Source organism: Bombina bombina, chromosome 6, assembly GCF_027579735.1.
Source record: "Bombina bombina isolate aBomBom1 chromosome 6, aBomBom1.pri, whole genome shotgun sequence".
Classification (NCBI taxonomy): Eukaryota; Metazoa; Chordata; class Amphibia; order Anura; family Bombinatoridae; genus Bombina; species Bombina bombina.
In genome coordinates, this window is record NC_069504.1 from 153,975,932 (window position 1) to 153,999,772 (window position 23,841).

At 38.6% G+C, this 23,841-nt stretch overlaps 1 protein-coding gene across 2 annotated transcripts in view; it reads right to left on the reverse strand.

Annotated features, from left to right (window-relative positions):
- The window catches only part of PLXNB2 (plexin B2), a gene marked incomplete in the record, with an annotated part of 627,297 nt that overhangs the window by 120,871 nt on the left and 482,585 nt on the right, over nt 1-23,841 (reverse strand). For both annotated transcript variants that reach the window (XM_053716644.1, XM_053716645.1), the window contains 4 exon segments: nt 848-962; nt 5,168-5,316; nt 14,112-14,269; nt 23,199-23,280. In XM_053716644.1, the coding sequence (XP_053572619.1) occupies nt 848-962; nt 5,168-5,316; nt 14,112-14,269; nt 23,199-23,280 (504 nt within the window).

Sequence of the window (23,841 nt, forward strand, 5' to 3'; positions counted from 1 at the left end):
ACTTTGATGAATGAAAGGGCCGTTTTTGAAAAATACTATTAAAAACAGGGGCACTTTCATTTATCAAAGTTTACAAATCAGCCGTTTTGATTAAAAACTTTACCTTTTTTTCTTTTCACAGCCAGAGCAGCTTCCCCCACCTAGAGATCCTCTATGCATACGTCAGCAATGACTAATCTGGCTTCCTCCAATCACAGCATGGCCTCAGGCAATGACTACCCTGGGGGGAAAGCCGTGATTGGAGGAAGCTGGATTAGTCATTGCTGATGTGTGAAGAGAGGATTTCCAGGAGGGGGAAGCTGCTCTGGCTGTGAAAAGAAAAAAAGGTAAGTTTTTAATCAAAACGTCTGATTTGTAAACTTTGATGAATGAAAGTGCCCCTGTTTTTAATTAGTATTTTTAAAAAACGGGCTTTCATTAACCAAAGTTTACCTTCACTTTAATATTCAGAATTTCAAAGTGTTGATACTTGTGTTGCGATGTGGATGGAACTTTGCAACAATTCTGTAACGAATGATTGGTAACAGCATTTAAAAGTTGTTTGATGGGATCAATTCTACTGCTATGAACTGTGAATCTCTTTTGGTTGGACATTTGATTTGTGTTTTGCAAGGCTGTTATTTCATAGTCTTGTCAAAGTTGTTTAGTTTCAGTAAATAATCTGGTGCTGGAAAATAGTGGTCTTTTTCTTCTTTTTTATAAAATATATAAAACTACATTTAGCTTACATGTTTAAGCTGTGACGTGTAAATATTGCATAAATGAATTAAGATATTGTTGTTTACACTTGGCGATATCACCTCTCCAAACTGTCCCCAGAGAGAGAGAGCTATTATATATTACTCACCTGATACATGAATACAAGACCATCTGGGGATTCACCCATCTTCCCTTTTATGGAAACTTCAACTTTGCCTGAAACAGCCACAGAAGACAGAGAGCTGCCAACTTCACATACAACTCTATAGGTAGAAAAAAAGAGCAAATCAGCAAATGCCACAAACAGTCCAGAAACAGCAGTTGCTAAAAAGCAAAAGTTCTATTAATATCACTGAAATATGAAACATAAATGCCAAACTTATGAAGACGTCACGTGATCTCACAGCTTGCCAGCAAAAAACAAAACAAAACAGTGTGTTTTTTGTACTACTTTTTTTTTTTTGAATAGCAAAATTGAAAATTGTTGATGGTAGAATAGTAGACGGAGAAAAGCAAATTGCAAACTGTCTCAATGATTACTGCTGTAAGATTGTGAAGACAGAACCAAAACTGGAAAATCCATGTTTTTAAATGTCTAAAATTAACTATTAAAATTGTATATGTTTATGGGAATTATATTTGAACATGTATTTAACTTGCAATTAAAAATGAATTTTTAATTAAAAGGCAAAAAACCCACAACAAAAAACTAAACAAAACATGGTTGGGAACACATGTAATACGGCACTGAGGAAAAGGCAAACTCCCCCCAAAAACAATTGGTAATAACCATCAGTAGGTGATTACAAGTGAACTATGGAGTGTGACTAAGACATACCCCCTCTCTGATTGGTTGGCTTCGGTATAAAGCAAGTGGCACAAACGTTCGGCGCCTTTGACAAAGCAGTTGGCGAAACGCGCGTCAGACGTTCGCACTGCTCTTCTTGAGATATCTTAAATTTAATCTAATATAGAATTTAATTTATTGTTGGCCTTAATAGGCATCTTAGCTTAACGTGTGGGTTGGTGGAACGAACGTTGATCCGGGTATATTAGTGGGAATATTTTGGTTTATAATATTAGCAGCAAATCTGTAATTCGTCCTGTTATATATTAGCAGTGCTTTATCATTATTAACCATTAACCCACAATTTGTGAATGATTATTTGCTCTGTACACGGATCTTTCCAACCATTCACATGACATTATAAGCCTCTCTCAAGCAATGTTAAGTTTGTAAAACAAGTGTGTTTTTTCTCTTTGACACACTTCTTTAAAATTAAATTTTAATACTTCGAACACACATGACATTTTTTGTCACCTTAGGGATATTTGTCGATTAATAAATAGTAACACAGCAACGTTATTTTTATGGTGATCTAAATATGAACAGCTTAATAGTAATTTTGCGTAGTGTGCACAACGAGATACATGAATCTCTATGTAATTCACTAATCTCTGCTATATGATTACTGATAGGAGGTGATATGTTACTCTCTGAATAAATGTTTGCTTTGAATCAATTGTCAATAACAATTATACCCTACTTTTAATGCTACACATTTTCGGTTTTTATTTGAATAAACTAAGAAAAGTTATATTTTAACATTCTTTCCCTTTGTGCCTACCCTATTTATGATTATTTAAGCTCTCATCCCAAGTGTGCCACAAGATACCTCTTTTCTCCTCCCTCTTATTACTTAAATCTATACCGGTATCCAGGCACTGCCCCCCAGGGATACATAGGATTACCCTGCGGGAATTTCCTGAGAGCCCTAATCTGTTCCCATCACCAATTCCCCCTCATAAGGGGAATTACTACTTTAAAAGAACTACGGAGCTTGTAGTATCTGTTTATCTAAAAATTAATCAACAAATCACAACTTGTCATTATAAGACAGATTTATAAATGTTTGTTAATATTTAATTTCTCCTACATCATTACTTCTTTATGACACAAAAACGGCAAGTCATGCTATGACAGACTGCAGGGCTTTTATCTAAAAACAGTTTTTTTTGTACTTGTAAAAACCGGTTATAATATTTCCAACATTAAATCTTATACATTCAAAATTCACCTTAAGCAATAAAGACTAATAATTATTCTGCAAAAAAACAAGAATTCATTTTGTATTAGCCAATAAGATTCAGGCATTTGTTTTAAATAACCACTTAGTGGAGGGGGCATTAAAGCTATGACCACGACTCTTTGCTGAAATGCGTAAGACAGCTCTCAAATCTTACCCCGTTTTATCTCGTAAGCCCATTTTTTTTTAAATTTGTTTGAAATAAAGGGATTAACTTTTATTTAGTTACGAGCAGCTTTTCTTGAGCTATTTCCAAAACTTATATCATGCAATATTGTAAGAAATAACATGCATCTCATTAGGTAATTATGCTTAAAACATGCCTACATTAGCATATACCAATGTACTGGTGACAGACAGGAATTTTCCACTCTAAGAAGTGTATAGTCTGACACCAAAAAGGCTGTAAAATTATACTCATTAGAAGCAATACGTGCTACCTACACATCTTGATTACTAGAGATCCACCTGAGCTTCCAATACTTTTAGAATGTTCCCTAATAAGAACATAATAGTGTTTTAAAGGGACAGTCAACACCAGAATTTGTTGTTGTTTTAAAAGATAGATAATCCCTTAATTACCAATTCCCCAGTTTTGCATAACCAACACAGTTATAATTATACGTTTTACCTCTGTAATTACCTTGTATCTAAGCCTCAGCAGACTGCCCCCTTATTTCAGTTCTTGTGACAGACTTGTATTTTAGCCAATCAGAGCTGTCTCCATGGTAAATTCACATGCATGAGCTCAATGTTATCTATATGAAACACATGAACTAATGCCCTCTAGTGGTGAAAAACTACCAAAATGCATTTAGATTAGAGGCGGCCTTCAAGGTCTAAGAAATTAGCATATGAACCTTTTAGGTTTAGCTTTCAACTTATACCACCAAGGGAATAAAGCAAAATGTGTGGTAAAGGTAAATTGGAAAGTTGTTTAAAATTACATGCCCTATCTGAATCATGAAAGTTCTTTTTGGACTTGATTGTCCCTTTAAATCATATTTCTTCTATAACATTTTAGCTGTGCTTTTTGTGTTGATTACCAACAGTATTAACTAAAAGGTACATACTCTAAAATATGTCATTTAAAGCTTAAAGGAACTGTAGTCAAAGTACTATTTTGGAGAGAAAAAAAATTATTTAAACAGTATGTAATATATGTAGTAATTTGAGTGTACACTTGTCTAAACTGGGTGTAATAGTCGTGCACAGTACTCTGCATAGAGTAATGAAACCTTTTTTTCCTGTCCTAAATTGCAGCGGGGGGGGGGGGGGGAGTCTCCTATTGATCAATGTTCCTGCACAGGGTTATCTAGTACACAAACTAATATCTGCAATGAGTCTCCGCTATAAATTATACTCCTCCATTCTCCCTGGCAAGTTTAGCTTAAAGGGACAGTATACACTCATTTTCATAGAACTGCATGTAATAGACACTACTATAAAGAATAAGATGCACAGATACTGATATAAAAATCCAGTATAAAATGGTTTAAAAACGTACTTAGAAGCTTTCAGTTTAGCTCTGTTGAAAAGGCAGTTGGAAAGCCCACTGCAAGTGGGAAATAAGACACCCCCCCCCTTCTTTTGCATAGGAAAAGACCCTTTACACAAACAGGAGCAAGCTGGAGAAGGTAGCTGACGGTATTCAAATTAAACTTTGGGGCTTGGTTAGGAGTCTGAAAATCAGAGCAATGTTATTTAAAAATAAGCAAAATTATAAATTTTAAAAACAAACAAACTTTATGGGCTTTATAAATAGATCATCTACAAAACATTTATGCAAAGAAAAATTGAGTGTATAATGGCCCTTTAAGCATCTAAGGCAACTTGTCATTAACTTATAACATTACTGTTCAATCATATATATCCTTTACAAGACACTAAACTTACTACATTTCAAACATGAACATGAAATAGGAGATACTAAGATTATTATTTTTTTTTAACATTTATTTAAAAAAATTGTGACACAGAGTATGTATGTGTGAGTAAGTGTGCATGTGTGTTGTTAATATGTTTATTTGTGTGTATGTATGAGTGTGTAACTTTTTCCGTATTTCGCTTAATGCGAGGTAGCCACGTTATTAATTTAGTACCTCTTCAAATGTGCACACAAATTGTATTCAATTGGTCAAAAATTGCTAAAGCCATATTTTTGTGCACGGTCAGCATTGCTCATCCCTACACACCTGGGGGAGAAGCCTACATGAAAGGTACATGGTGTAAGACAATTAATCAGATTGTCAGTGATACGCGATGACCTTGAGGTTGCAAAAACTCTTCCAATGTAAAAAGGGGTCCCAGGTGAAAACAGTTTAAGCAGCTCTGCTCTAGGCTTTTAATATGCAGTGACAGTTGGTCTTAAAATACCTTACCGGTTAGAAACAGAATAAAACTCTTTCTTAAAGGCACAGCCAACTCCTGCAACTTTTATGCTTTCTACATCATCTGACGAAATCCCAAGATTTGATCCCTTTATGGTCAACAGGATACCTCCATTCAAAGGTGCAGCTTTGGGCTCAAACTAAAGGAAATAAATACAAAGGGTTACTGGCAAATCAGACAGAAAAAGCAGTCAGTGATCTATAGCAAACCCAGTCCTGGATAGTTCTTTACATGACTTCTATAGACTGCTAAATAGCCCACTGAGTGACCTACCTGTCCTCCAAATAAAGCTTATGGACTGGTTTTAGTAATTTGCTTGATACTTTGTAGCAACAAAATTCAAACAGAAAATATATGGGAAAGCAATGACCATGTGATTTTATCAACATTATAAGATTATAAATATGAGATATAAAAATTATAAAGCAATTAAAAACATTTTTCCCCCCATTTATCCAATCAATTGTCAACTTCTAAAGTGGGGCACGGTTGCTTTGTGCAATACAAAAACTAGCACCTAGATCACCTGTCTTCAGGCCTCCCTAACAGGCTAGTTTTTCAGGATTACCTTAGGTGAGAGCAGGTAAAATAACCAGGTTTACTAATCAGCTGATCTCTAGTTCAGATATCCTCAAAATCTGGCCTGTTTGGGAGGTCTGAGAAAAGGTTTGAAAACCAGTGACCTAGATGGTTCCCTGCTGGAGGAAGTTTACAGACTGTGTTCTTATTTCCCACTGGCTCACATACATTGGCTGCTAGGGAATAATCCTACAGTGACAGCACACTGGTTTATAGCACTTGTGGTGCGCCGCTCTAACCTGACAGCCTTCTTTGCATCTGGTCAGTCATTGCCTGGGAAGCATCACATGACTGTCCTCCCATGTGACTCTTGGTAAGAGCAGACAGTGGTGCAAAGAACTGTGGGAACCAGTGCAGAGGATCTACTCTAGGGACACAGTAGGTCATCCCATGTTTTCTATTCTTTTTGTTGATTCCAAGAGGGGAACATGTGTTCTGAAACTGTCACTGCAGAAAATGGCATTGCTGAGCTAAACTTGTGCATTAAAGTAGTTATCTGAGAAGTTGAGAATTTGACTGCTGGTTTTAAAGAGGTTTCTTGGGTTTATGTAAGGGTTTTTAACGATGGTTACCTTTAAAGGGACAGTACACTGTACAATTGTTTTTATATTAATGTATTTTCAATGATTTGTTAGACCAGCTGCAGAGGATAAAATGTACGTGAAATTGCATTTTCAGGTTTATCTGTGTATATGAAGTAGCTGGTTTTGTGCTTTTAAACCACAGCCTATTACAATGGGTTGAGCTTCAGGTAATATCTCTCATTATGTTATCACTTTGTGTACACACACTTGCTTCCTTCTTATATTTGTCTGGAAAACTAAAGCTCAATACATAGAAAGAACAATGTAAAATTATAATTTTATTACTTAACTATCCTGCACCCCACTGTGAGTTTAATTTCTTCTGCTGACCATGTTTACTTAGGCTATTCTATAGCTGAGACTCCAGTATCAAAACTTTCAGTATAGGTTGGGAAACCACAAGCTAAATCAGCTATTTCAAATGCCACAATAGGGGTAAAGGAGCTACTTGTAAACAATTTAATACACTCCAGCAGGTAAAATGGATCATTGGGAACAATTTAATTGGGAGAAAATGTTTGGGTGAACTGTCCCTTTAATGTTATCGTCTACTGCAAGAAAGCCTGCAAAGAATGTTATCACTGCGTCTACTGCTAGAAAGCCTGCACAGAATGTTATCACTACGTCTAATGCAAAAAAGCCTACACAGAATGTTATCACTGTATCTACTGCAAGAAAGCCTGCACAGAATGTTATCACTACGTCTACTGCAAGAAAGCCTGCACAGAATGTTATCACTACGTCTACTGCAAGAAAGCCTGCACAGAATGTTATCACTACGTCTACTGCAAGAAAGCCTGCACAGAATGTTATCACTACGTCTACTGCAAGAAAGCCTGCACAGAATGTTATCACTACGTCTACTGCAAGAAAGCCTGCACAGAATGTTATCACTACGTCTACTGCAAGAAAGCCTGCACAGAATGTTATCACTACGTCTACTGCAAGAAAGCCTGCACAGAATGTTATCACTGTGTCTACTGCAAGAAAGCCTGCACAGAATGTTATCACTACGTCTACTGCAAGAAAGCCTGCACAGAATGTTATCACTGCGTCTACTGCAAGAAAGCCTGCACAGAATGTTATCACTACGTCTACTGCAAGAAAGCCTGCACAGAATGTTATCACTGCGTCTACTGCAAGAAAGCCTGCACAGAATGTTATCACTGCGTCTACTGCAAGAAAGCCTGCACAGAATGTTATCACTACGTCTACTGCAAGAAAGCCTGCACAGAATGTTATCACTACGTCTACTGCAAGAAAGCCTGCACAGAATGTTATCACTGCGTCTACTGCAAGAAAGCCTGCACAGAATGTTATCACTGTGTCTACTGCAAGAAAGCCTGCACAGAATGTTATCACGACGTCTACTGCAAGAAAGTCTTCACAGAATGTTATCACTGCGTCTACGGCAAGAAAGCCTGCACAGAATGTTATCACTATGTCTACTGCAAGAAAGCCTGCACAGAATGTTATCACTGGGTCTACTGCAAGAAAGCCTGCACAGAATGTTATCACTGCGTCTACTGCAAGAAAGCCTGCACAGAATGTTATCACTGCGTCTACTGCAAGAAAGCCTGCACAGAATGTTATCACTGTGTCTACTGCAAGAAAGCCTGCACAGAATGTTATCACTGTGTCTACTGCAAGAAAGCCTTCACAGAATGTTATCACTAGGTTTACTGCAAGAAAGCCTGCACAGAATGTTATCACTGTGTCTACTGCAAGAAAGCCTGCACAGAATGTTATCACTGCGTCTACTGCAAGAAAGCCTGCACAGAATGTTATCACTGCGTCTACTGCAAGAAAGCCTGCACAGAATGTTATCACTATGTCTACTGCAAGAAAACCTGCACAGAATGTTATCACTACGTCTATGCAAGAAAGCCTGCACAGAATGTTATCACTACGTCTACTGCAAGAAAGCCTGCACAGAATGTTATCACTACATCTACTGCAAGAAAACCTTCACAGAATGTTATCACTGTGTCTACTGCAAGAAAGCCTGCACAGAATGTTATCACTGTGTCTACTGCAAGAAAGCCTGCACAGAATGTTATCACTGCGTCTACTGCAAGAAAGCCAATGTTATCACTGCGTCTACTGCAAGAAAGCCTGCACAGAATGTTATCACTGTGTCTACTGCAAGAAAGCCTGCACAGAATGTTATCACTGTGTCTACTGCAAGAAAGCCTGCACAGAATGTTATCACTGTGTCTACTGCAAGAAAACCTGCACAGAATGTTATCACTACGTCTACTGCAAGAAAACCTTCACAGAATGTTATCACGACGTCTACTGCAAGAAAGCCTGCACAGAATGTTATCACGACGTCTACTGCAAGAAAGCCTGCACAGAATGTTATCACTACGTCTACTGCAAGAAAGCCTACACAGAATGTTATCACTACATCTACTGCAAGAAAACCTTCACAGAATGTTATCACGACGTCTACTGCAAGAAAGCCTGCACAGAATGTTATCACTGTGTCTACTGCAAGAAAGCCTGCACAGAATGTTATCACTGCGTCTACTGCAAGAAAGCCAATGTTATCACTGCGTCTACTGCAAGAAAGCCTGCACAGAATGTTATCACTGTGTCTACTGCAAGAAAGCCTGCACAGAATGTTATCACTGTGTCTACTGCAAGAAAGCCAATGTTATCACTGTGTCTACTGCAAGAAAGCCTGCACAGAATGTTATCACTGCATCTACTGCAAGAAAGCCTGCACAGAATGTTATCACTACGTCTGCTGCAAGAAAGCCTGCACAGAATGTTATCACGACGTCTACTGCAAGAAAGCCTGCACAGAATGTTATCACTGTGTCTACTGCAAGAAAGCCTGCACAGAATGTTATCACTGCGTCTACTGCAAGAAAGCCTGCACAGAATGTTATCACTACGTCTACTGCAAGAAAGCCTGCACAGAATGTTATCACTGTGTCTACTGCAAGAAAGCCTGCACAGAATGTTATCACTACGTCTACTGCAAGAAAGCCTGCACAGAATGTTATCACTGTGTCTACTGCAAGAAAGCCTGCACAGAATGTTATCACTGCGTCTACTGCAAGAAAGCCAATGTTATCACTGCGTCTACTGCAAGAAAGCCTGCACAGAATGTTATCACTACGTCTACTGCAAGAAAGCCTGCACAGAATGTTATCACTACGTCTACTGAAAGAAAGCCTGCACAGAATGTTATCACTGTGTCTACTGCAAGAAAGCCTGAACAGAATGTTATCACTGCGTCTACTGCAAGAAAGCCTGCACAGAATGTTATCACTACGTCTACTGCAAGAAAGCCTGCACAGAATGTTATCACTACGTCTACTGCAAGAAAGCCTGCACAGAATGTTATCACTACGTCTACTGCAAGAAAGCCTGCACAGAATGTTATCACTACGTCTACTGCAAGAAAGCCTGCACAGAATGTTATCACTACGTCTACTGCAAGAAAGCCTGCACAGAATGTTATCACTACGTCTACTGCAAGAAAGCCTGCACAGAATGTTATCACTATTTCTGAGGAAAGCGATTGCACTGAAAAAATAACTGCCCGTTAAGATTTCACTGAAAGGGGTAAGAGAGTGAGAGATTCAATTGAAAAGTATCACTACAAGATGAGATGATGCACACAATTTTGTTTAGTTTTTTTCCTTGGTCTTATTTTTTTTAGACAATTTCCTTTAATCAAATAAATTGGTTTGTGTTGTTTCAGATTAGTCAAAGTAAAAACATGGATTTACTAAACTAACATATTTCCTGGGAGAGTAGAAAAAAATAAATTTTTGAGGCCTAGCAATGCTGTAGATCTATTATTTATACACGAGACAGCATCAGCTGTAGCATTACAAAAAGAAAAATAGCAATCGGCAAGTTTCTAAATCCAGAACTGGCTATACCGAGCTGGAAAATCCAATATAAATCTGATATCATCGTCCTCCAAGGACAAAGTACAAATCTTTAATAAGGTCTAAAGCAGTATTATTCCCATCCACAGCTTCAGTGACCTGCAAGACAACTTGCAAGCATTAATCAGATAAATACCACACATAGTTGGAAAATTACTGTGCGGGCAAAAGTGCACCACGCTGTGTAGAGATAAGAAAACATGTCAGAGCATCACTAGCAGAAACAGGGAAGGATTGGGGGCAGGATATTTATATGTAGCAGAGCACAGTTTCTTTGTGGTACATAGTCAAAACAGCGCTGCAGGCCTTTACGCTTTTTGTTTTAGCTATGAGCAAACTGCTGTATTGATTTGCTACAGAATGAGAAGAAAAATTTGCCTCCAGAAAAATGAAAAGTAAACAAACAAGACTTTGTATGCACATATAGTATTTACTACTGTACAATGGTTTGCAAAAATATGCTACAGCAAAAGGATTGCTATTATTATTACAGGTACAAATTCCCAAATCTGAAATTCCATAATCCAAACTTTTTAATTAAAGGGATAGTCTAGTCAAAATTAAAGGGACAGTCTAGTCCAAAATAAACTTTCATGATTCAGATAGGGCATGTAATTTTAAACAATTTTCCAATTTACTTTTATCACCAATTTTGCTTTGTTCTCTTGGTATTCTTAGTTGAAAGCTTAACCTAGGAGGTTCATATGCTAATTTCTTAGACCTTGAAGGCCGCCTCTTAAGAATGCATTTTAACAGGTTTTTCACCACTAGAGGGTGTTAGTTCATGAATTTCATATAGATAACACTGTGCTCGTGCACGTGAAGTTACCTGGGAGCTATCACTGATTGGCTAAACTGCAAGTCTGTCAAAAGAACTGAAATAAGGGGCAGTTTGCAGAGGCTCAGATACAAGATAATCACAGAGGTAAAAAATATATAAATATAACTGTGTTGGTTATGCAAAACTGGGGAATGGGTAAAAAAGGGATTATCTATCTTTTAAAACAATAACAATTCTGGTGTAGACTGTCCCTTTAAACTTTCATGATTCAGATAGAGCATGCAATTTTAAGCAACTTTCTAATTTACTCCTATTATCAATTTTTCTTCGTTCTCTTGCTATCTTTGTTTGAAAAAGAAGGCATCTAAGCTAAGGAGCCAGACAATTTTTGGTTCAGGACCCTGGACAGCACTTGTTTATTGGTGGGTGAATTTATCCACCAATCAGCAAGAACAATCCAGGTTGTTCTCACCAAAAATGGGCCGGCATCTAAACTTACATTCTTGCTTTTGAAATAAAGATACCAAGAGAATGAAGAAAATGTGATAATAGGAGTAAATTAGAAAGTTGCTTAAAATTGCATGCATCTGAATCACAAAATATTTTTTTTTTTTTTTTTTAGCAAAAGTAACCTTTTTTGCCCCGTTTGTAAGTCACAATCTTCTCTGACAGTGTCTTTGATTTTTGTGTTCTAAAATGCAAATAGCCTTTCTTAGGGTACTATGAATACAAAAGTATAACACATTATAAAAAACTATTGCAATCATGTATAAGCTGTATAATTACATGTAAATATTGCATAAATTACTTTAAAGGGTTTTCTACCTGTATTATGTTTATTTGTAACACACTAATTTCTGCTGTGCTATACAAGGGGACCAATAAAAAAAGACAAGGCAGGGAAGCCAGACTTGGAAAGAAGGGTAATACGATGCTGATATTGTTTGTGGTCAGATAATTACACTGGGATAATGAGCCAAAAAAATTAAAAATGTACTTTAAAAAAATTAAATAGAAAGAAAATACAGTACAATTAAAACTAATAATGATGAAGGTTACTTTGAACACTTTCATAACTGAGGATTATTAATGTTTTAAAGACAAATGTATTGTATTTTATATAAAATTGTATTTATTTGCTTAAGTATAGTCATTTGTGGGGAGGATTCAAAAGATAAGAGCACTTAGCTCAAAAATCTTATGTCTTAATAGGATATAAAAGTACAATAAAAATGCCCTGATGTGCTGACATTTTAGTAATGCACTACTACTGTGTTCCTATATGGGGCAGATTAAAGGGACATTATAAACTCATTTTTTCTTTGCATAAATGTTTTGTAGATGATCTCTTTATATAGCCCATAAAGTTGTTTTTTTAAATAAATGTATAGTTTTGCTTATTTTTAAATAACATTGCTCTGATTTTCAGACTCCTAACCAAGCCCCAAAGTTTTATGTGAATACGCTCGACTACCTACTCCAGCTTGCTCCTGTTTGTGTAAAGGGTCTTTTTATATGCAAAAGAAGGGGGAGGGGGGAGTGTCTTATTTGCCACTTGCAGTGGGCTTTCCAGCTGCCTTTTCAACAGAGCTAAACTGACAGCTTCTACGTAAGTTTTTAAACAGTTTTATACTGGATTTTTATATCAGTATCTGTGCATCTTATTCTTTATAGTAGTGTCTATTACATGCAGTTATATGAAAATGAGTGTATACTGTCCCTTTAAGCCTTATCTGGATGCACAAGGGATAGTGAACCTGTTGGCTTGGATCCCAAATTACAGGCAGCATTTCATGAGCACATTTATCAATGGATGATATTAAACTAGTGCAACTCCACCCACTGCTCTTGGACAACCAATCATACGAGACAGGTTTGTCAATCACCCGAGTCAGATCAATCTGGGGTCATTTTATTCCCCCACCTCTGAGGTGGCGGAGAGGGTTTAGGAAGCAGCAGTTTAAGCCGCTACGTATAAATACCAGTTGCAGGCTCGCATGAGGGGCATTCACCATCTGATAGATCTAGCCAAATGTGTAACTCCTGCAAAGGGGTTAAAAACATTACTGAAGGCAACTCCTGAGCACATATGTCACTCTTTATTAGCTTACCAGCTATGAACAGCTAAGGGACTACTAGAAGTAAAACTGTATGATTTAGCCCTTAGAATTGTTATGAACACTCATTACAGTAATACATATCTAACTCATCAGAGCATTTTAATTTTTAAGTTTCCCTTTAAGGTGTGCAGCCTTTCTCTGTGCATGTTGATTGACTTTGGCCTGTTCACATTAAAATAACATTTGGTGATGCTGAAACATTGCAAAAGAACTACAATAGTTTTCAGAGGTAATAAATTTGTTTCATTATTCAGACGTTTATGCTGATGCAGTTTCTTTATATACTGTAACTTTGTTACCAATAGGTTTAAAGGGACATATAACCCAAAATGTTTCTTTCATGATTCAGATAGAGCATACAGTTTTAAACTACTTTCCAATTTATTTCTATTATCAATTGTGCATCATTTTCTAGGAAGGAGCAGCAATGTACTACTGGGAGGTAGCTGAACACAGTGGTAAGCCAATCACAAGAGGCCTATATTTGCAGCCATCAATCAGCAGCAAGCTCCTACCTCCTGAGCCTACCTAGGTATGCTTTTCAATAAAGGACACCAAGAGAACTAAGCAAATTAGATAACAGAAGTTAATTGGAAAGTTGATTAAAATAGTATTTTCTATCTGAATCTTGAAGGAAAATGTTTTGAATTCATGTCCCTTTAAATCTAGAACATTACTTTCTGTATCTGATATGTTGTAGAGATAATTTATTTTCATAAAATCTAATTTTTTACTCACTATGGTGAAGTGTAGAGAGAAATAAAAGGCAATGTGTATATTAGGAAATACACTATTTAGCCACTGAAACTGCACAAATCACAACATTAAAGGAACATACTTTCAATATTACAAAATTATTTTCATAATATTTTTTTTCTAAAGACAAAACATCCTAATGGTTTTAAACAAAACTAATGAAACAAGTCATTTTTTACAGTGCTTAATGTGACAGAACTTACATCTGTGATTTCTGGAGCGGGACATTCAGATGTCACTGGATCGTTACACATTTTCCGGTAGGCACACTTGTCGCCGCACCAGACACAGTCGTATGTAGAGTCAGCAGCCAGGCACAAGCTGCAGTCGCTTCGTCCATAAAAGCAGTTGTACAGATTTACTGCAAAGAGATAAATATTATTTTGCAGTTGCAGAAATTAATCGTATCATTGATAACTTTTGAGACAGGAGCTTTACAAAAAGGATAAAGTGATATATATTGATGACATAAATGCAAACAGCAGACTAGAACATATCACAAGAAAGTTTGTGTGAAAAAGGAAGACATCTTACCTCAAAATGTATCCAGTCACATCACATTGTAGAGGGACTTTAAAGGGACATGAAACCCAACATTTTGCATGTAGGATTCAGATAGAGCATACAGTTTTAAATAACTTTCCAATTCACTTCTATTATCTAATTTGCTTCATTCTCTTTGTATCCTTTGTTGAAGGAACATCAATGCACATGATGAGCCAATAACATATATTTGCACCCACCAATCAGAAGCTCCTGATCCTCACCTCACCCCTCTGAGGAAGCGTATGTGAAACGCGACCGCGTCAGGGGATTTTTTGTATTTTAACTGCCCTTCAGTTGTTGTTGAACAATATTAGACATTAATGTTGAACTAGTTCAAAATCGATCAAGTTAATATATTTTTAGCTAGAGTTTGGTACATGTTGGTTTATCTCTTAGTATCACTAGGAGTGGTAACACCCTCAGTATAGCCACTGTGTATAGTAATAGTGATATAATCAAGCTGATAATATACACTGAGCTATAGATTGGAATTACTTAAAGACACAGTATCTGTTGTTGCAGAAGCATTGTATCAGCCTCCTCTCTCTAGTATTATGATCTAACTCGATACTAGTCTCAACATATAGCTACTATTCACTTTATATATTTACACTGGAGGTGTGTTTTTATGTGTGTGAGCAACAAGCAGCTCTCAAACCTTTTTTTGCTGCTCTTTTTTTATTTAAAAGGACAGTATACACTCATTTTCATATAACTGCATGTAATAGACACTACTATAAAGAACAAGATGCACAGATACTGACATAAAAATCCAGTATAAAACTGTTTAAAAAGTTACTTAGAAGCTGACAGTTTGGCTCTGTTGAAAAGGTAGCTGGAAAGCCCACTACAAGTGGGAAATAAGACCCTCCCCCCTCCCCCTTCTTTTGCATGTGAAAAGACCCTTTACACAAACAGGAGCAAGCTGGAGAAGGTAGCTGACGTGATATTTAAATAAAACTTTGGGGCTTGGTTAGGAGTCTGAAAATCAGAGCAATGTTATTTAAAAATAAGCAAAACTATACATTTATTTAAAAAAAAACTTTATGGGCTTTATAAATAGATCTACAAAACATTTATGCAAAGAAAAAATGAGTGTATAATGTCCCTTTAAGCTTAATTAAAAGTTACATTTTAAAACATCCTTATTCAAGTATTTACAGATAGTACACAATAAGCAACACTTTTTTGAGCATACCCATCTCTTTATGGACTTTGCTCTTATCTTATTGAGCTCCTGATCCTACCTAGGTATACTTTTCAACAAAGGATACCTATAGAATAAAAATTAAAATTTCATGCTCTCAGAATTAAACAAAAAATGTGGGTTTCATGTGCCTTTAAGCATCCAATGAATACTTTTCCCAGAACTAGCAAGGGAGTGTGTATCTGGCAGGCAAAGGTACATACACTTTCTTTTCCTTTTCAATTCAAGGAAGTTTACTTCCAAATCGTGCAAAATGACAGTAAAACCCCACAAAATCCCACATCATCAAAACAAAGTGCGACTCAGCACAAATGATCCTGATCAGAGATGAATTGCATAGTGAGCTGACCTTAGAGGAACTAAAGAAGGTTTTTTCTTTATTTAAAAACAGAATTTATGTTTACCTGATAAATTACTTTCTCCAACGGTGTGTCCGGTCCACGGCGTCATCCTTACTTGTGGGATATTCTCTTCCCCAACAGGAAATGGCAAAGAGCCCAGCAAAGCTGGTCACATGATCCCTCCTAGGCTCCGCCTACCCCAGTCATTCGACCGACGTTAAGGAGGAATATTTGCATAGGAGAAACCATATGGTACCGTGGTGACTGTAGTTAAAGAAAATAAATTATCAGACCTGATTAAAAAAACCAGGGCGGGCCGTGGACCGGACACACCGTTGGAGAAAGTAATTTATCAGGTAAACATAAATTCTGTTTTCTCCAACATAGGTGTGTCCGGTCCACGGCGTCATCCTTACTTGTGGGAACCAATACCAAAGCTTTAGGACACGGATGAAGGAAGGGAGCAAATCAGGTCACCTAAATGGAAGGCACCACGGCTTGCAAAACCTTTCTCCCAAAAATAGCCTCAGAAGAAGCAAAAGTATCAAACTTGTAAAATTTGGTAAAAGTGTGCAGTGAAGACCAAGTCGCTGCCCTACATATCTGATCAACAGAAGCCTCGTTCTTGAAGGCCCATGTGGAAGCCACAGCCCTAGTGGAATGAGCTGTGATTCTTTCGGGAGGCTGCCGTCCGGCAGTCTCATAAGCCAATCTGATGATGCTTTTAATCCAAAAAGAGAGAGAGGTAGAAGTTGCTTTTTGCCCTCTCCTTTTACCGGAATAAACAACAAACAAGGAAGATGTTTGTCTAAAATCCTTTGTAGCATCTAAATAGAATTTTAGAGCGCGAACAACATCCAAATTGTGCAACAAACGTTCCTTCTTTGAAACTGGTTTCGGACACAGAGAAGGTACGATAATCTCCTGGTTAATGTTTTTATTAGAAACAACTTTTGGAAGAAAACCAGGTTTAGTACGTAAAACCACCTTATCTGCATGGAACACCAGATAAGGAGGAGAACACTGCAGAGCAGATAATTCTGAAACTCTTCTAGCAGAAGAAATTGCAACTAAAAACAAAACTTTCCAAGATAATATCTTAATATCAACGGAATGCAAGGGTTCAAACGGAACCCCCTGAAGAACTGAAAGAACTAAATTGAGACTCCAAGGAGGAGTCAAAGGTTTGTAAACAGGCTTAATTCTAACCAGAGCCTGAACAAAGGCTTGAACATCTGGCACAGCGGCCAGCTTTTTGTGAAGTAACACAGACAAGGCAGAAATCTGTCCCTTCAGGGAACTTGCAGATAGTCCTTTGTCCAATCCTTCTTGAAGGAAGGATAGAATCCTAGGAATCTTAACCTTGTCCCAAGGGAATCCTTTAGATTCACACCAACAGATATATTTTTTCCAAATTTTGTGGTAAATCTTTCTAGTTACAGGCTTTCTGGCCTGAACAAGAGTATCGATAACAGAATCTGAGAATCCTCGCTTCGATAAGATCAAGCGTTCAATCTCCAAGCAGTCAGCTGGAGTGAAACCAGATTCGGATGTTCGAACGGACCCTGAACAAGAAGGTCTCGTCTCAAAGGTAGCTTCCAAGGTGGAGCCGATGACATATTCACCAGATCTGCAGACCAAGTCCTGCGTGGCCACGCAGGAGCTATCAAGATCACCGACGCCCTCTCCTGATTGATCCTGGCTACCAGCCTGGGGATGAGAGGAAACGGCGGGAACACATAAGCTAGTTTGAAGGTCCAAGGTGCTACTAGTGCATCCACTAGAGCCGCCTTGGGATCCCTGGATCTGGACCCGTAGCAAGGAACTTTGAAGTTCTGACGAGAGGCCATCAGATCCATGTCTGGAATGCCCCACAGCTGAGTGACTTGGGCAAAGATTTCCGGATGGAGTTCCCACTCCCCCGGATGCAATGTCTGACGACTCAGAAAATCCGCTTCCCAATTTTCCACTCCTGGGATGTGGATAGCAGACAGGTGGCAGGAGTGAGACTCCGCCCATAGAATGATTTTGGTCACTTCTTCCATCGCCAGGGAACTCCTTGTTCCCCCCTGATGGTTGATGTACGCAACAGTTGTCATGTTGTCTGATTGAAACCGTATGAACTTGGCCCTCGCTAGCTGAGGCCAAGCCTTGAGAGCATTGAATATCGCTCTCAGTTCCAGAATATTTATCGGTAACAGAGATTCTTCCCGAGACCAAAGACCCTGAGCTTTCAGGGATCCCCAGACCGCGCCCCAGCCCATCAGACTGGCGTCGGTCGTGACAATGACCCACTCTGGTCTGCGGAATGTCATCCCTCGTGACAGGTTGTCCAGGGACAGCCACCAACGGAGTGAGTCTCTGGTCCTCTGATTTACTTGTATCTTCGGAGACAAGTCTGTATAGTCCCCATTCCACTGACTGAGCATGCACAGTTGTAATGGTCTTAGATGAATGCGCGCAAAAGGAACTATGTCCATTGCCGCTACCATCAACCCGATCACTTCCATGCACTGAGCTATGGAAGGAAGAGGAACGGAATGAAGTATCCGACAAGAGTCTAGAAGCTTTGTTTTTCTGGCCTCTGTCAGAAAAATCCTCATTTCTAAGGAGTCTATTATTGTTCCCAAGAAGGGAACCCTTGTTGACGGAGATAGAGAACTCTTTTCCACGTTCACTTTCCATCCGTGAGATCTGAGAAAGGCCAGGACAATGTCCGTGTGAGCCTTTGCTTGAGGAAGGGACGACGCTTGAATTAGAATGTCGTCCAAGTAAGGTACTACAGCAATGCCCCTTGGTCTTAGCACAGCTAGAAGGGACCCTAGTACCTTTGTGAAAATCCTTGGAGCAGTGGCTAATCCGAAAGGAAGCGCCACGAACTGGTAATGTTTGTCCAGGAATGCGAACCTCAGGAACCGATGATGTTCCTTGTGGATAGGAATATGTAGATACGCATCCTTTAAATCCACCGTGGTCATGAATTGACCTTCCTGGATGGAAGGAAGAATAGTTCGAATGGTTTCCATCTTGAACGATGGAACCTTGAGAAACTTGTTTAAGATCTTGAGATCTAAGATTGGTCTGAACGTTCCCTCTTTTTTGGGAACTATGAACAGATTGGAGTAGAACCCTATCCCTTGTTCTCTTAATGGAACAGGATGAATCACTCCCATTTTTAACAGGTCTTCTACACAATGTAAGAATGCCTGTCTTTTTATATGGTCTGAAGACAACTGAGACCTGTGGAACCTCCCCCTTGGGGGAAGTCCCTTGAATTCCAGAAGATAACCTTGGGAGACTATTTCTAGCGCCCAAGGATCCAGAACATCTCTTGCCCAAGCCTGAGCGAAGAGAGAGAGTCTGCCCCCCACCAGATCCGGTCCCGGATCGGGGGCCAACATTTCATGCTGTCTTGGTAGCAGTGGCAGGTTTCTTGGCCTGCTTACCCTTGTTCCAGCCTTGCATTGGTCTCCAAGCTGGCTTGGCTTGAGAAGTATTACCCTCTTGCTTAGAGGACGTAGCACTTTGGGCTGGTCCGTTTCTACGAAAGGGACGAAAATTAGGTTTATTTTTTGCCTTGAAAGGCCGATCCTGAGGAAGGGCGTGGCCCTTACCCCCAGTGATATCAGAGATAATCTCTTTCAAGTCAGGGCCAAACAGCGTTTTCCCCTTGAAAGGAATGTTAAGTAGCTTGTTCTTGGAAGACGCATCAGCCGACCAAGATTTCAACCAAAGCGCTCTGCGCGCCACAATAGCAAACCCAGAATTCTTAGCCGCTAACCTAGCCAATTGCAAAGTGGCGTCTAGGGTGAAAGAATTAGCCAATTTGAGAGCATTGATTCTGTCCATAATCTCCTCATAAGGAGGAGAATCACTATCGACCGCCTTTATCAGCTCATCGAACCAGAAACATGCGGCTGTAGCGACAGGGACAATGCATGAAATTGGTTGTAGAAGGTAACCCTGCTGAACAAACATCTTTTTAAGCAAACCTTCTAATTTTTTATCCATAGGATCTTTGAAAGCACAACTATCCTCTATGGGTATAGTGGTGCGTTTGTTTATAGTGGAAACCGCTCCCTCGACCTTGGGGACTGTCTGCCATAAGTCCTTTCTGGGGTCGACCATAGGAAACAATTTTTTAAATATGGGGGGAGGGACGAAAGGAATACCGGGCCTTTCCCATTCTTTATTAACAATGTCCGCCACCCGCTTGGGTATAGGAAAAGCTTCTGGGAGCCCCGGCACCTCTAGGAACTTGTCCATTTTACATAGTTTCTCTGGGATGACCAACTTGTCACAATCATCCAGAGTGGATAATACCTCCTTAAGCAGAATGCGGAGATGTTCCAACTTAAATTTAAATGCAATCACATCAGGTTCAGCTTGTTGAGAAATGTTCCCTGAATCAGTAATTTCTCCCTCAGACAAAACCTCCCTGGCCCCATCAGACTGGGTTGGGGGCCCTTCAGAAATATTGTTATCAGCGTCGTCATGCTCTTCAGTATCTAAAACAGAGCAGTCGCGCTTACGCTGATAAGGGTTCATTTTGGCTAAAATGTTTTTGACAGAATTATCCATTACAGCCGTTAATTGTTGCATAGTAAGGAGTATTGGCGCGCTAGATGTACTAGGGGCCTCCTGAGTGGGCAAGACTCGTGTAGACGAAGGAGGGAATGATGCAGTACCATGCTTACTCCCCTCACTTGAGGAATCATCTTGGGCATCATTGTCATTATCACATAAATCACATTTATTTAAATGAATAGGAATTCTGGCTTCCCCACATTCAGAACACAGTCTATCTGGTAGTTCAGACATGTTAAACAGGCATAAACTTGATAACAAAGTACAAAAAACGTTTTAAAATAAAACCGTTACTGTCACTTTAAATTTTAAACTGAACACACTTTATTACTGCAATTGCGAAAAAACATGAAGGAATTGTTCAAAATTCACCAAATTTTCACCACAGTGTCTTAAAGCCTTAAAAGTATTGCACACCAAATTTGGAAGCTTTAACCCTTAAAATAACGGAACCGGAGCCGTTTTGAACTTTAACCCCTTTACAGTCCCTGGTATCTGCTTTGCTGAGACCCAACCAAGCCCCAAGGGGAATACGATACCAAATGACGCCTTCAGAAAGTCTTTTCTAAGTATCAGAGCTCCTCTCACATGCGACTGCATGCCATGCCTCTCAAAAACAAGTGCGCAACACCGGCGCGAAAATGAGGCTCTGCCTATGCTTTGGGAAAGCCCCTAAAGAATAAGGTGTCTAAAACAGTGCCTGCCGATATTATTATATCAAAATACCCAGATAAAATGATTCCTCAAGGCTAAATATGTGTTAATAATGAATCGATTTAGCCCAGAAAAAGTCCACAGTCTTAATAAGCCCTTTTTGAAGCCCTTATTTACGATCGTAATAAACATGGCTTACCGGATCCCATAGGGAAAATGACAGCTTCCAGCATTACATCGTCTTGTTAGAATGTGTCATACCTCAAGCAGCAAAAGTCTGCACACTGTTCCCCCAACTGAAGTTAATTGCTCTCAACAGTCCTGTGTGGAACAGCCATGGATTTTAGTGACGGTTGCTAAAATCATTTTCCTCATACAAACAGAAATCTTCATCTCTTTTCTGTTTCTGAGTAAATAGTACATACCAGCACTATTTTAAAATAACAAACTCTTGATTGAATAATAAAAACTACAGTTAAACACTAAAAAACTCTAAGCCATCTCCGTGGAGATGTTGCCTGTACAACGGCAAAGAGAATGACTAGGGTAGGCGGAGCCTAGGAGGGATCATGTGACCAGCTTTGCTGGGCTCTTTGCCATTTCCTGTTGGGGAAGAGAATATCCCACAAGTAAGGATGACGCCGTGGACCGGACACACCTATGTTGGAGAAACATACATATCTCACTGCTAAAGCTCTAACATGTCTGCACAGTGGGGGTGTCTGTACCCAGCATGCACTGCACAATAACTATAGAAGTCGACTGAGGACAAACTGCATACAGTAAATAAGACCCCTATAGACGATTGCCAGGATTGCCACACTGTCAATGTTGGGAGGTAGGCATATGTGTGAACTTAATTATCTGCAATTATTTCTGTCTCTTAAATAAATTAAATTATATCCAAGGTAATACAAGAGGAACTATAAGTCACCAGATGCGCTAAGTAATGAGGATTATAGGCATTAGGTAGCCTGAAGAACAGAAGACAAGAAAGAGGAAAACGATGATAATCAAAAGGAGAGACAGATTGACACAAATAGATTCTTAGTTCTATCGGTAAGTGCTCCCCATGCCATTTAAAGTTCTACCTTGTAGTTTAAACTAGCAGCATAAGAGACGCGGTACATTATACTTCCTTGTGATTTATTTTAAGGGGCGTCTGATAAGAAATTTCCAGATAACTAAACCCCATACTTTGATATCTAGTAAGTTCCCCAAGAAGTGCTTCACTTAAAGTTGGCACTATTAGCCCTTCTGCTTTAACCACCAGAGTAGAAGGACTGTACCAGACACAATGTCCTCTGGAATTATTTTCTTTGAAGATGAAACAAACAGAACAGAGGAGGAAAAGTATCGTCATCCAGTCTAGAAACCGGAGTTGCTTCAGTGTCTAGAATGTTTGCTAGCCCAGATGAAAATAAAACAGATAAAAGTCTTCCTAGTCAAAATAACGGACACAAAGGTCTGACATTAAATATTTTAGGACATGGCGATAATCATTTTTTGAAAAAACTTGATAATTATGCAGCTAACACTTGCCACAAAACAGTTTGTGTTAAACGAACAGGACAAATGCATTTGCAGCTATCATATATTCAAAATGAAATTTCACTTTTTAAAGACTCTGCCTTTTAAACTAGAGATCTAGAAACAGATTAAAAAAAATCTCTAAGAGAGCCTGTTTGCAAACACAACGGTACCTATTATATGCAAATGATCCAAATGGTTTTAATACAGAAGAAAAATAGAGTGTTTTTAAAGGGACAGTAATGTCAAAATTAAACATTCATGGCTGAGCTAGAGAATGGAATTTAAAAAAAAGACCAATTTACTTCTATAGAATTTGTTTCATAAGCCATGAAAGATTCATTTTGACTTTACTTTCCTTAATTTAAATTGTCATTAAGTAAATTTTGTCTAAAAGCTTTTCTTTATTCTACACATATACCTACCATTGAGTTTGCTGTCTATCTTCTTGTCATTCACCTTAATGTAGATATTTAGAGGAGAAGTTTCTTTATCGTGTATGGAAAACTGAAAAAAGAAGGCAAAAATAATTGTTTTCTCTAAAACTCAAACCAAACTGCTGATTAGTTTATAATAAAATAAAATACCTATTATCAAAACAATGTGTCTTTTTTTTTATATACAAAATAAAATCAGTAGGGCGAATTCTGATTTGTCAGTTTATATACTTGCTTAGCAAAATATATTAGTATAAGTACAATTTTTTTAAAAACATAAATTAAAACCTGATAATTTAATTTCCTTCTGTATGAGGAGTCTCTAAGGCATCATTCCTTACTGTTAGTAATACTGAACCTGGCCCCTAGGAGGCAAAGGCACCCCAGCCAAAGGCTCAAATACTCCCCCTACTTCCCACATATCCCAGTCATTCTGCCAAGGGAACAAGGAACAGTAGGATAAATATCAGGGTATAAATGGTGCCGGAAGAGAAAAACTAATTTTGGTCCGTTCATCCGAGTATACGGGCGGGGGCCGTGGACTCTCCTCATACAGAAGGAAATGAAATTATCAGGTAAGCATAATTTATGTCCACGGCATCATTCCTTACTGTTAGGAAAACTATACCCA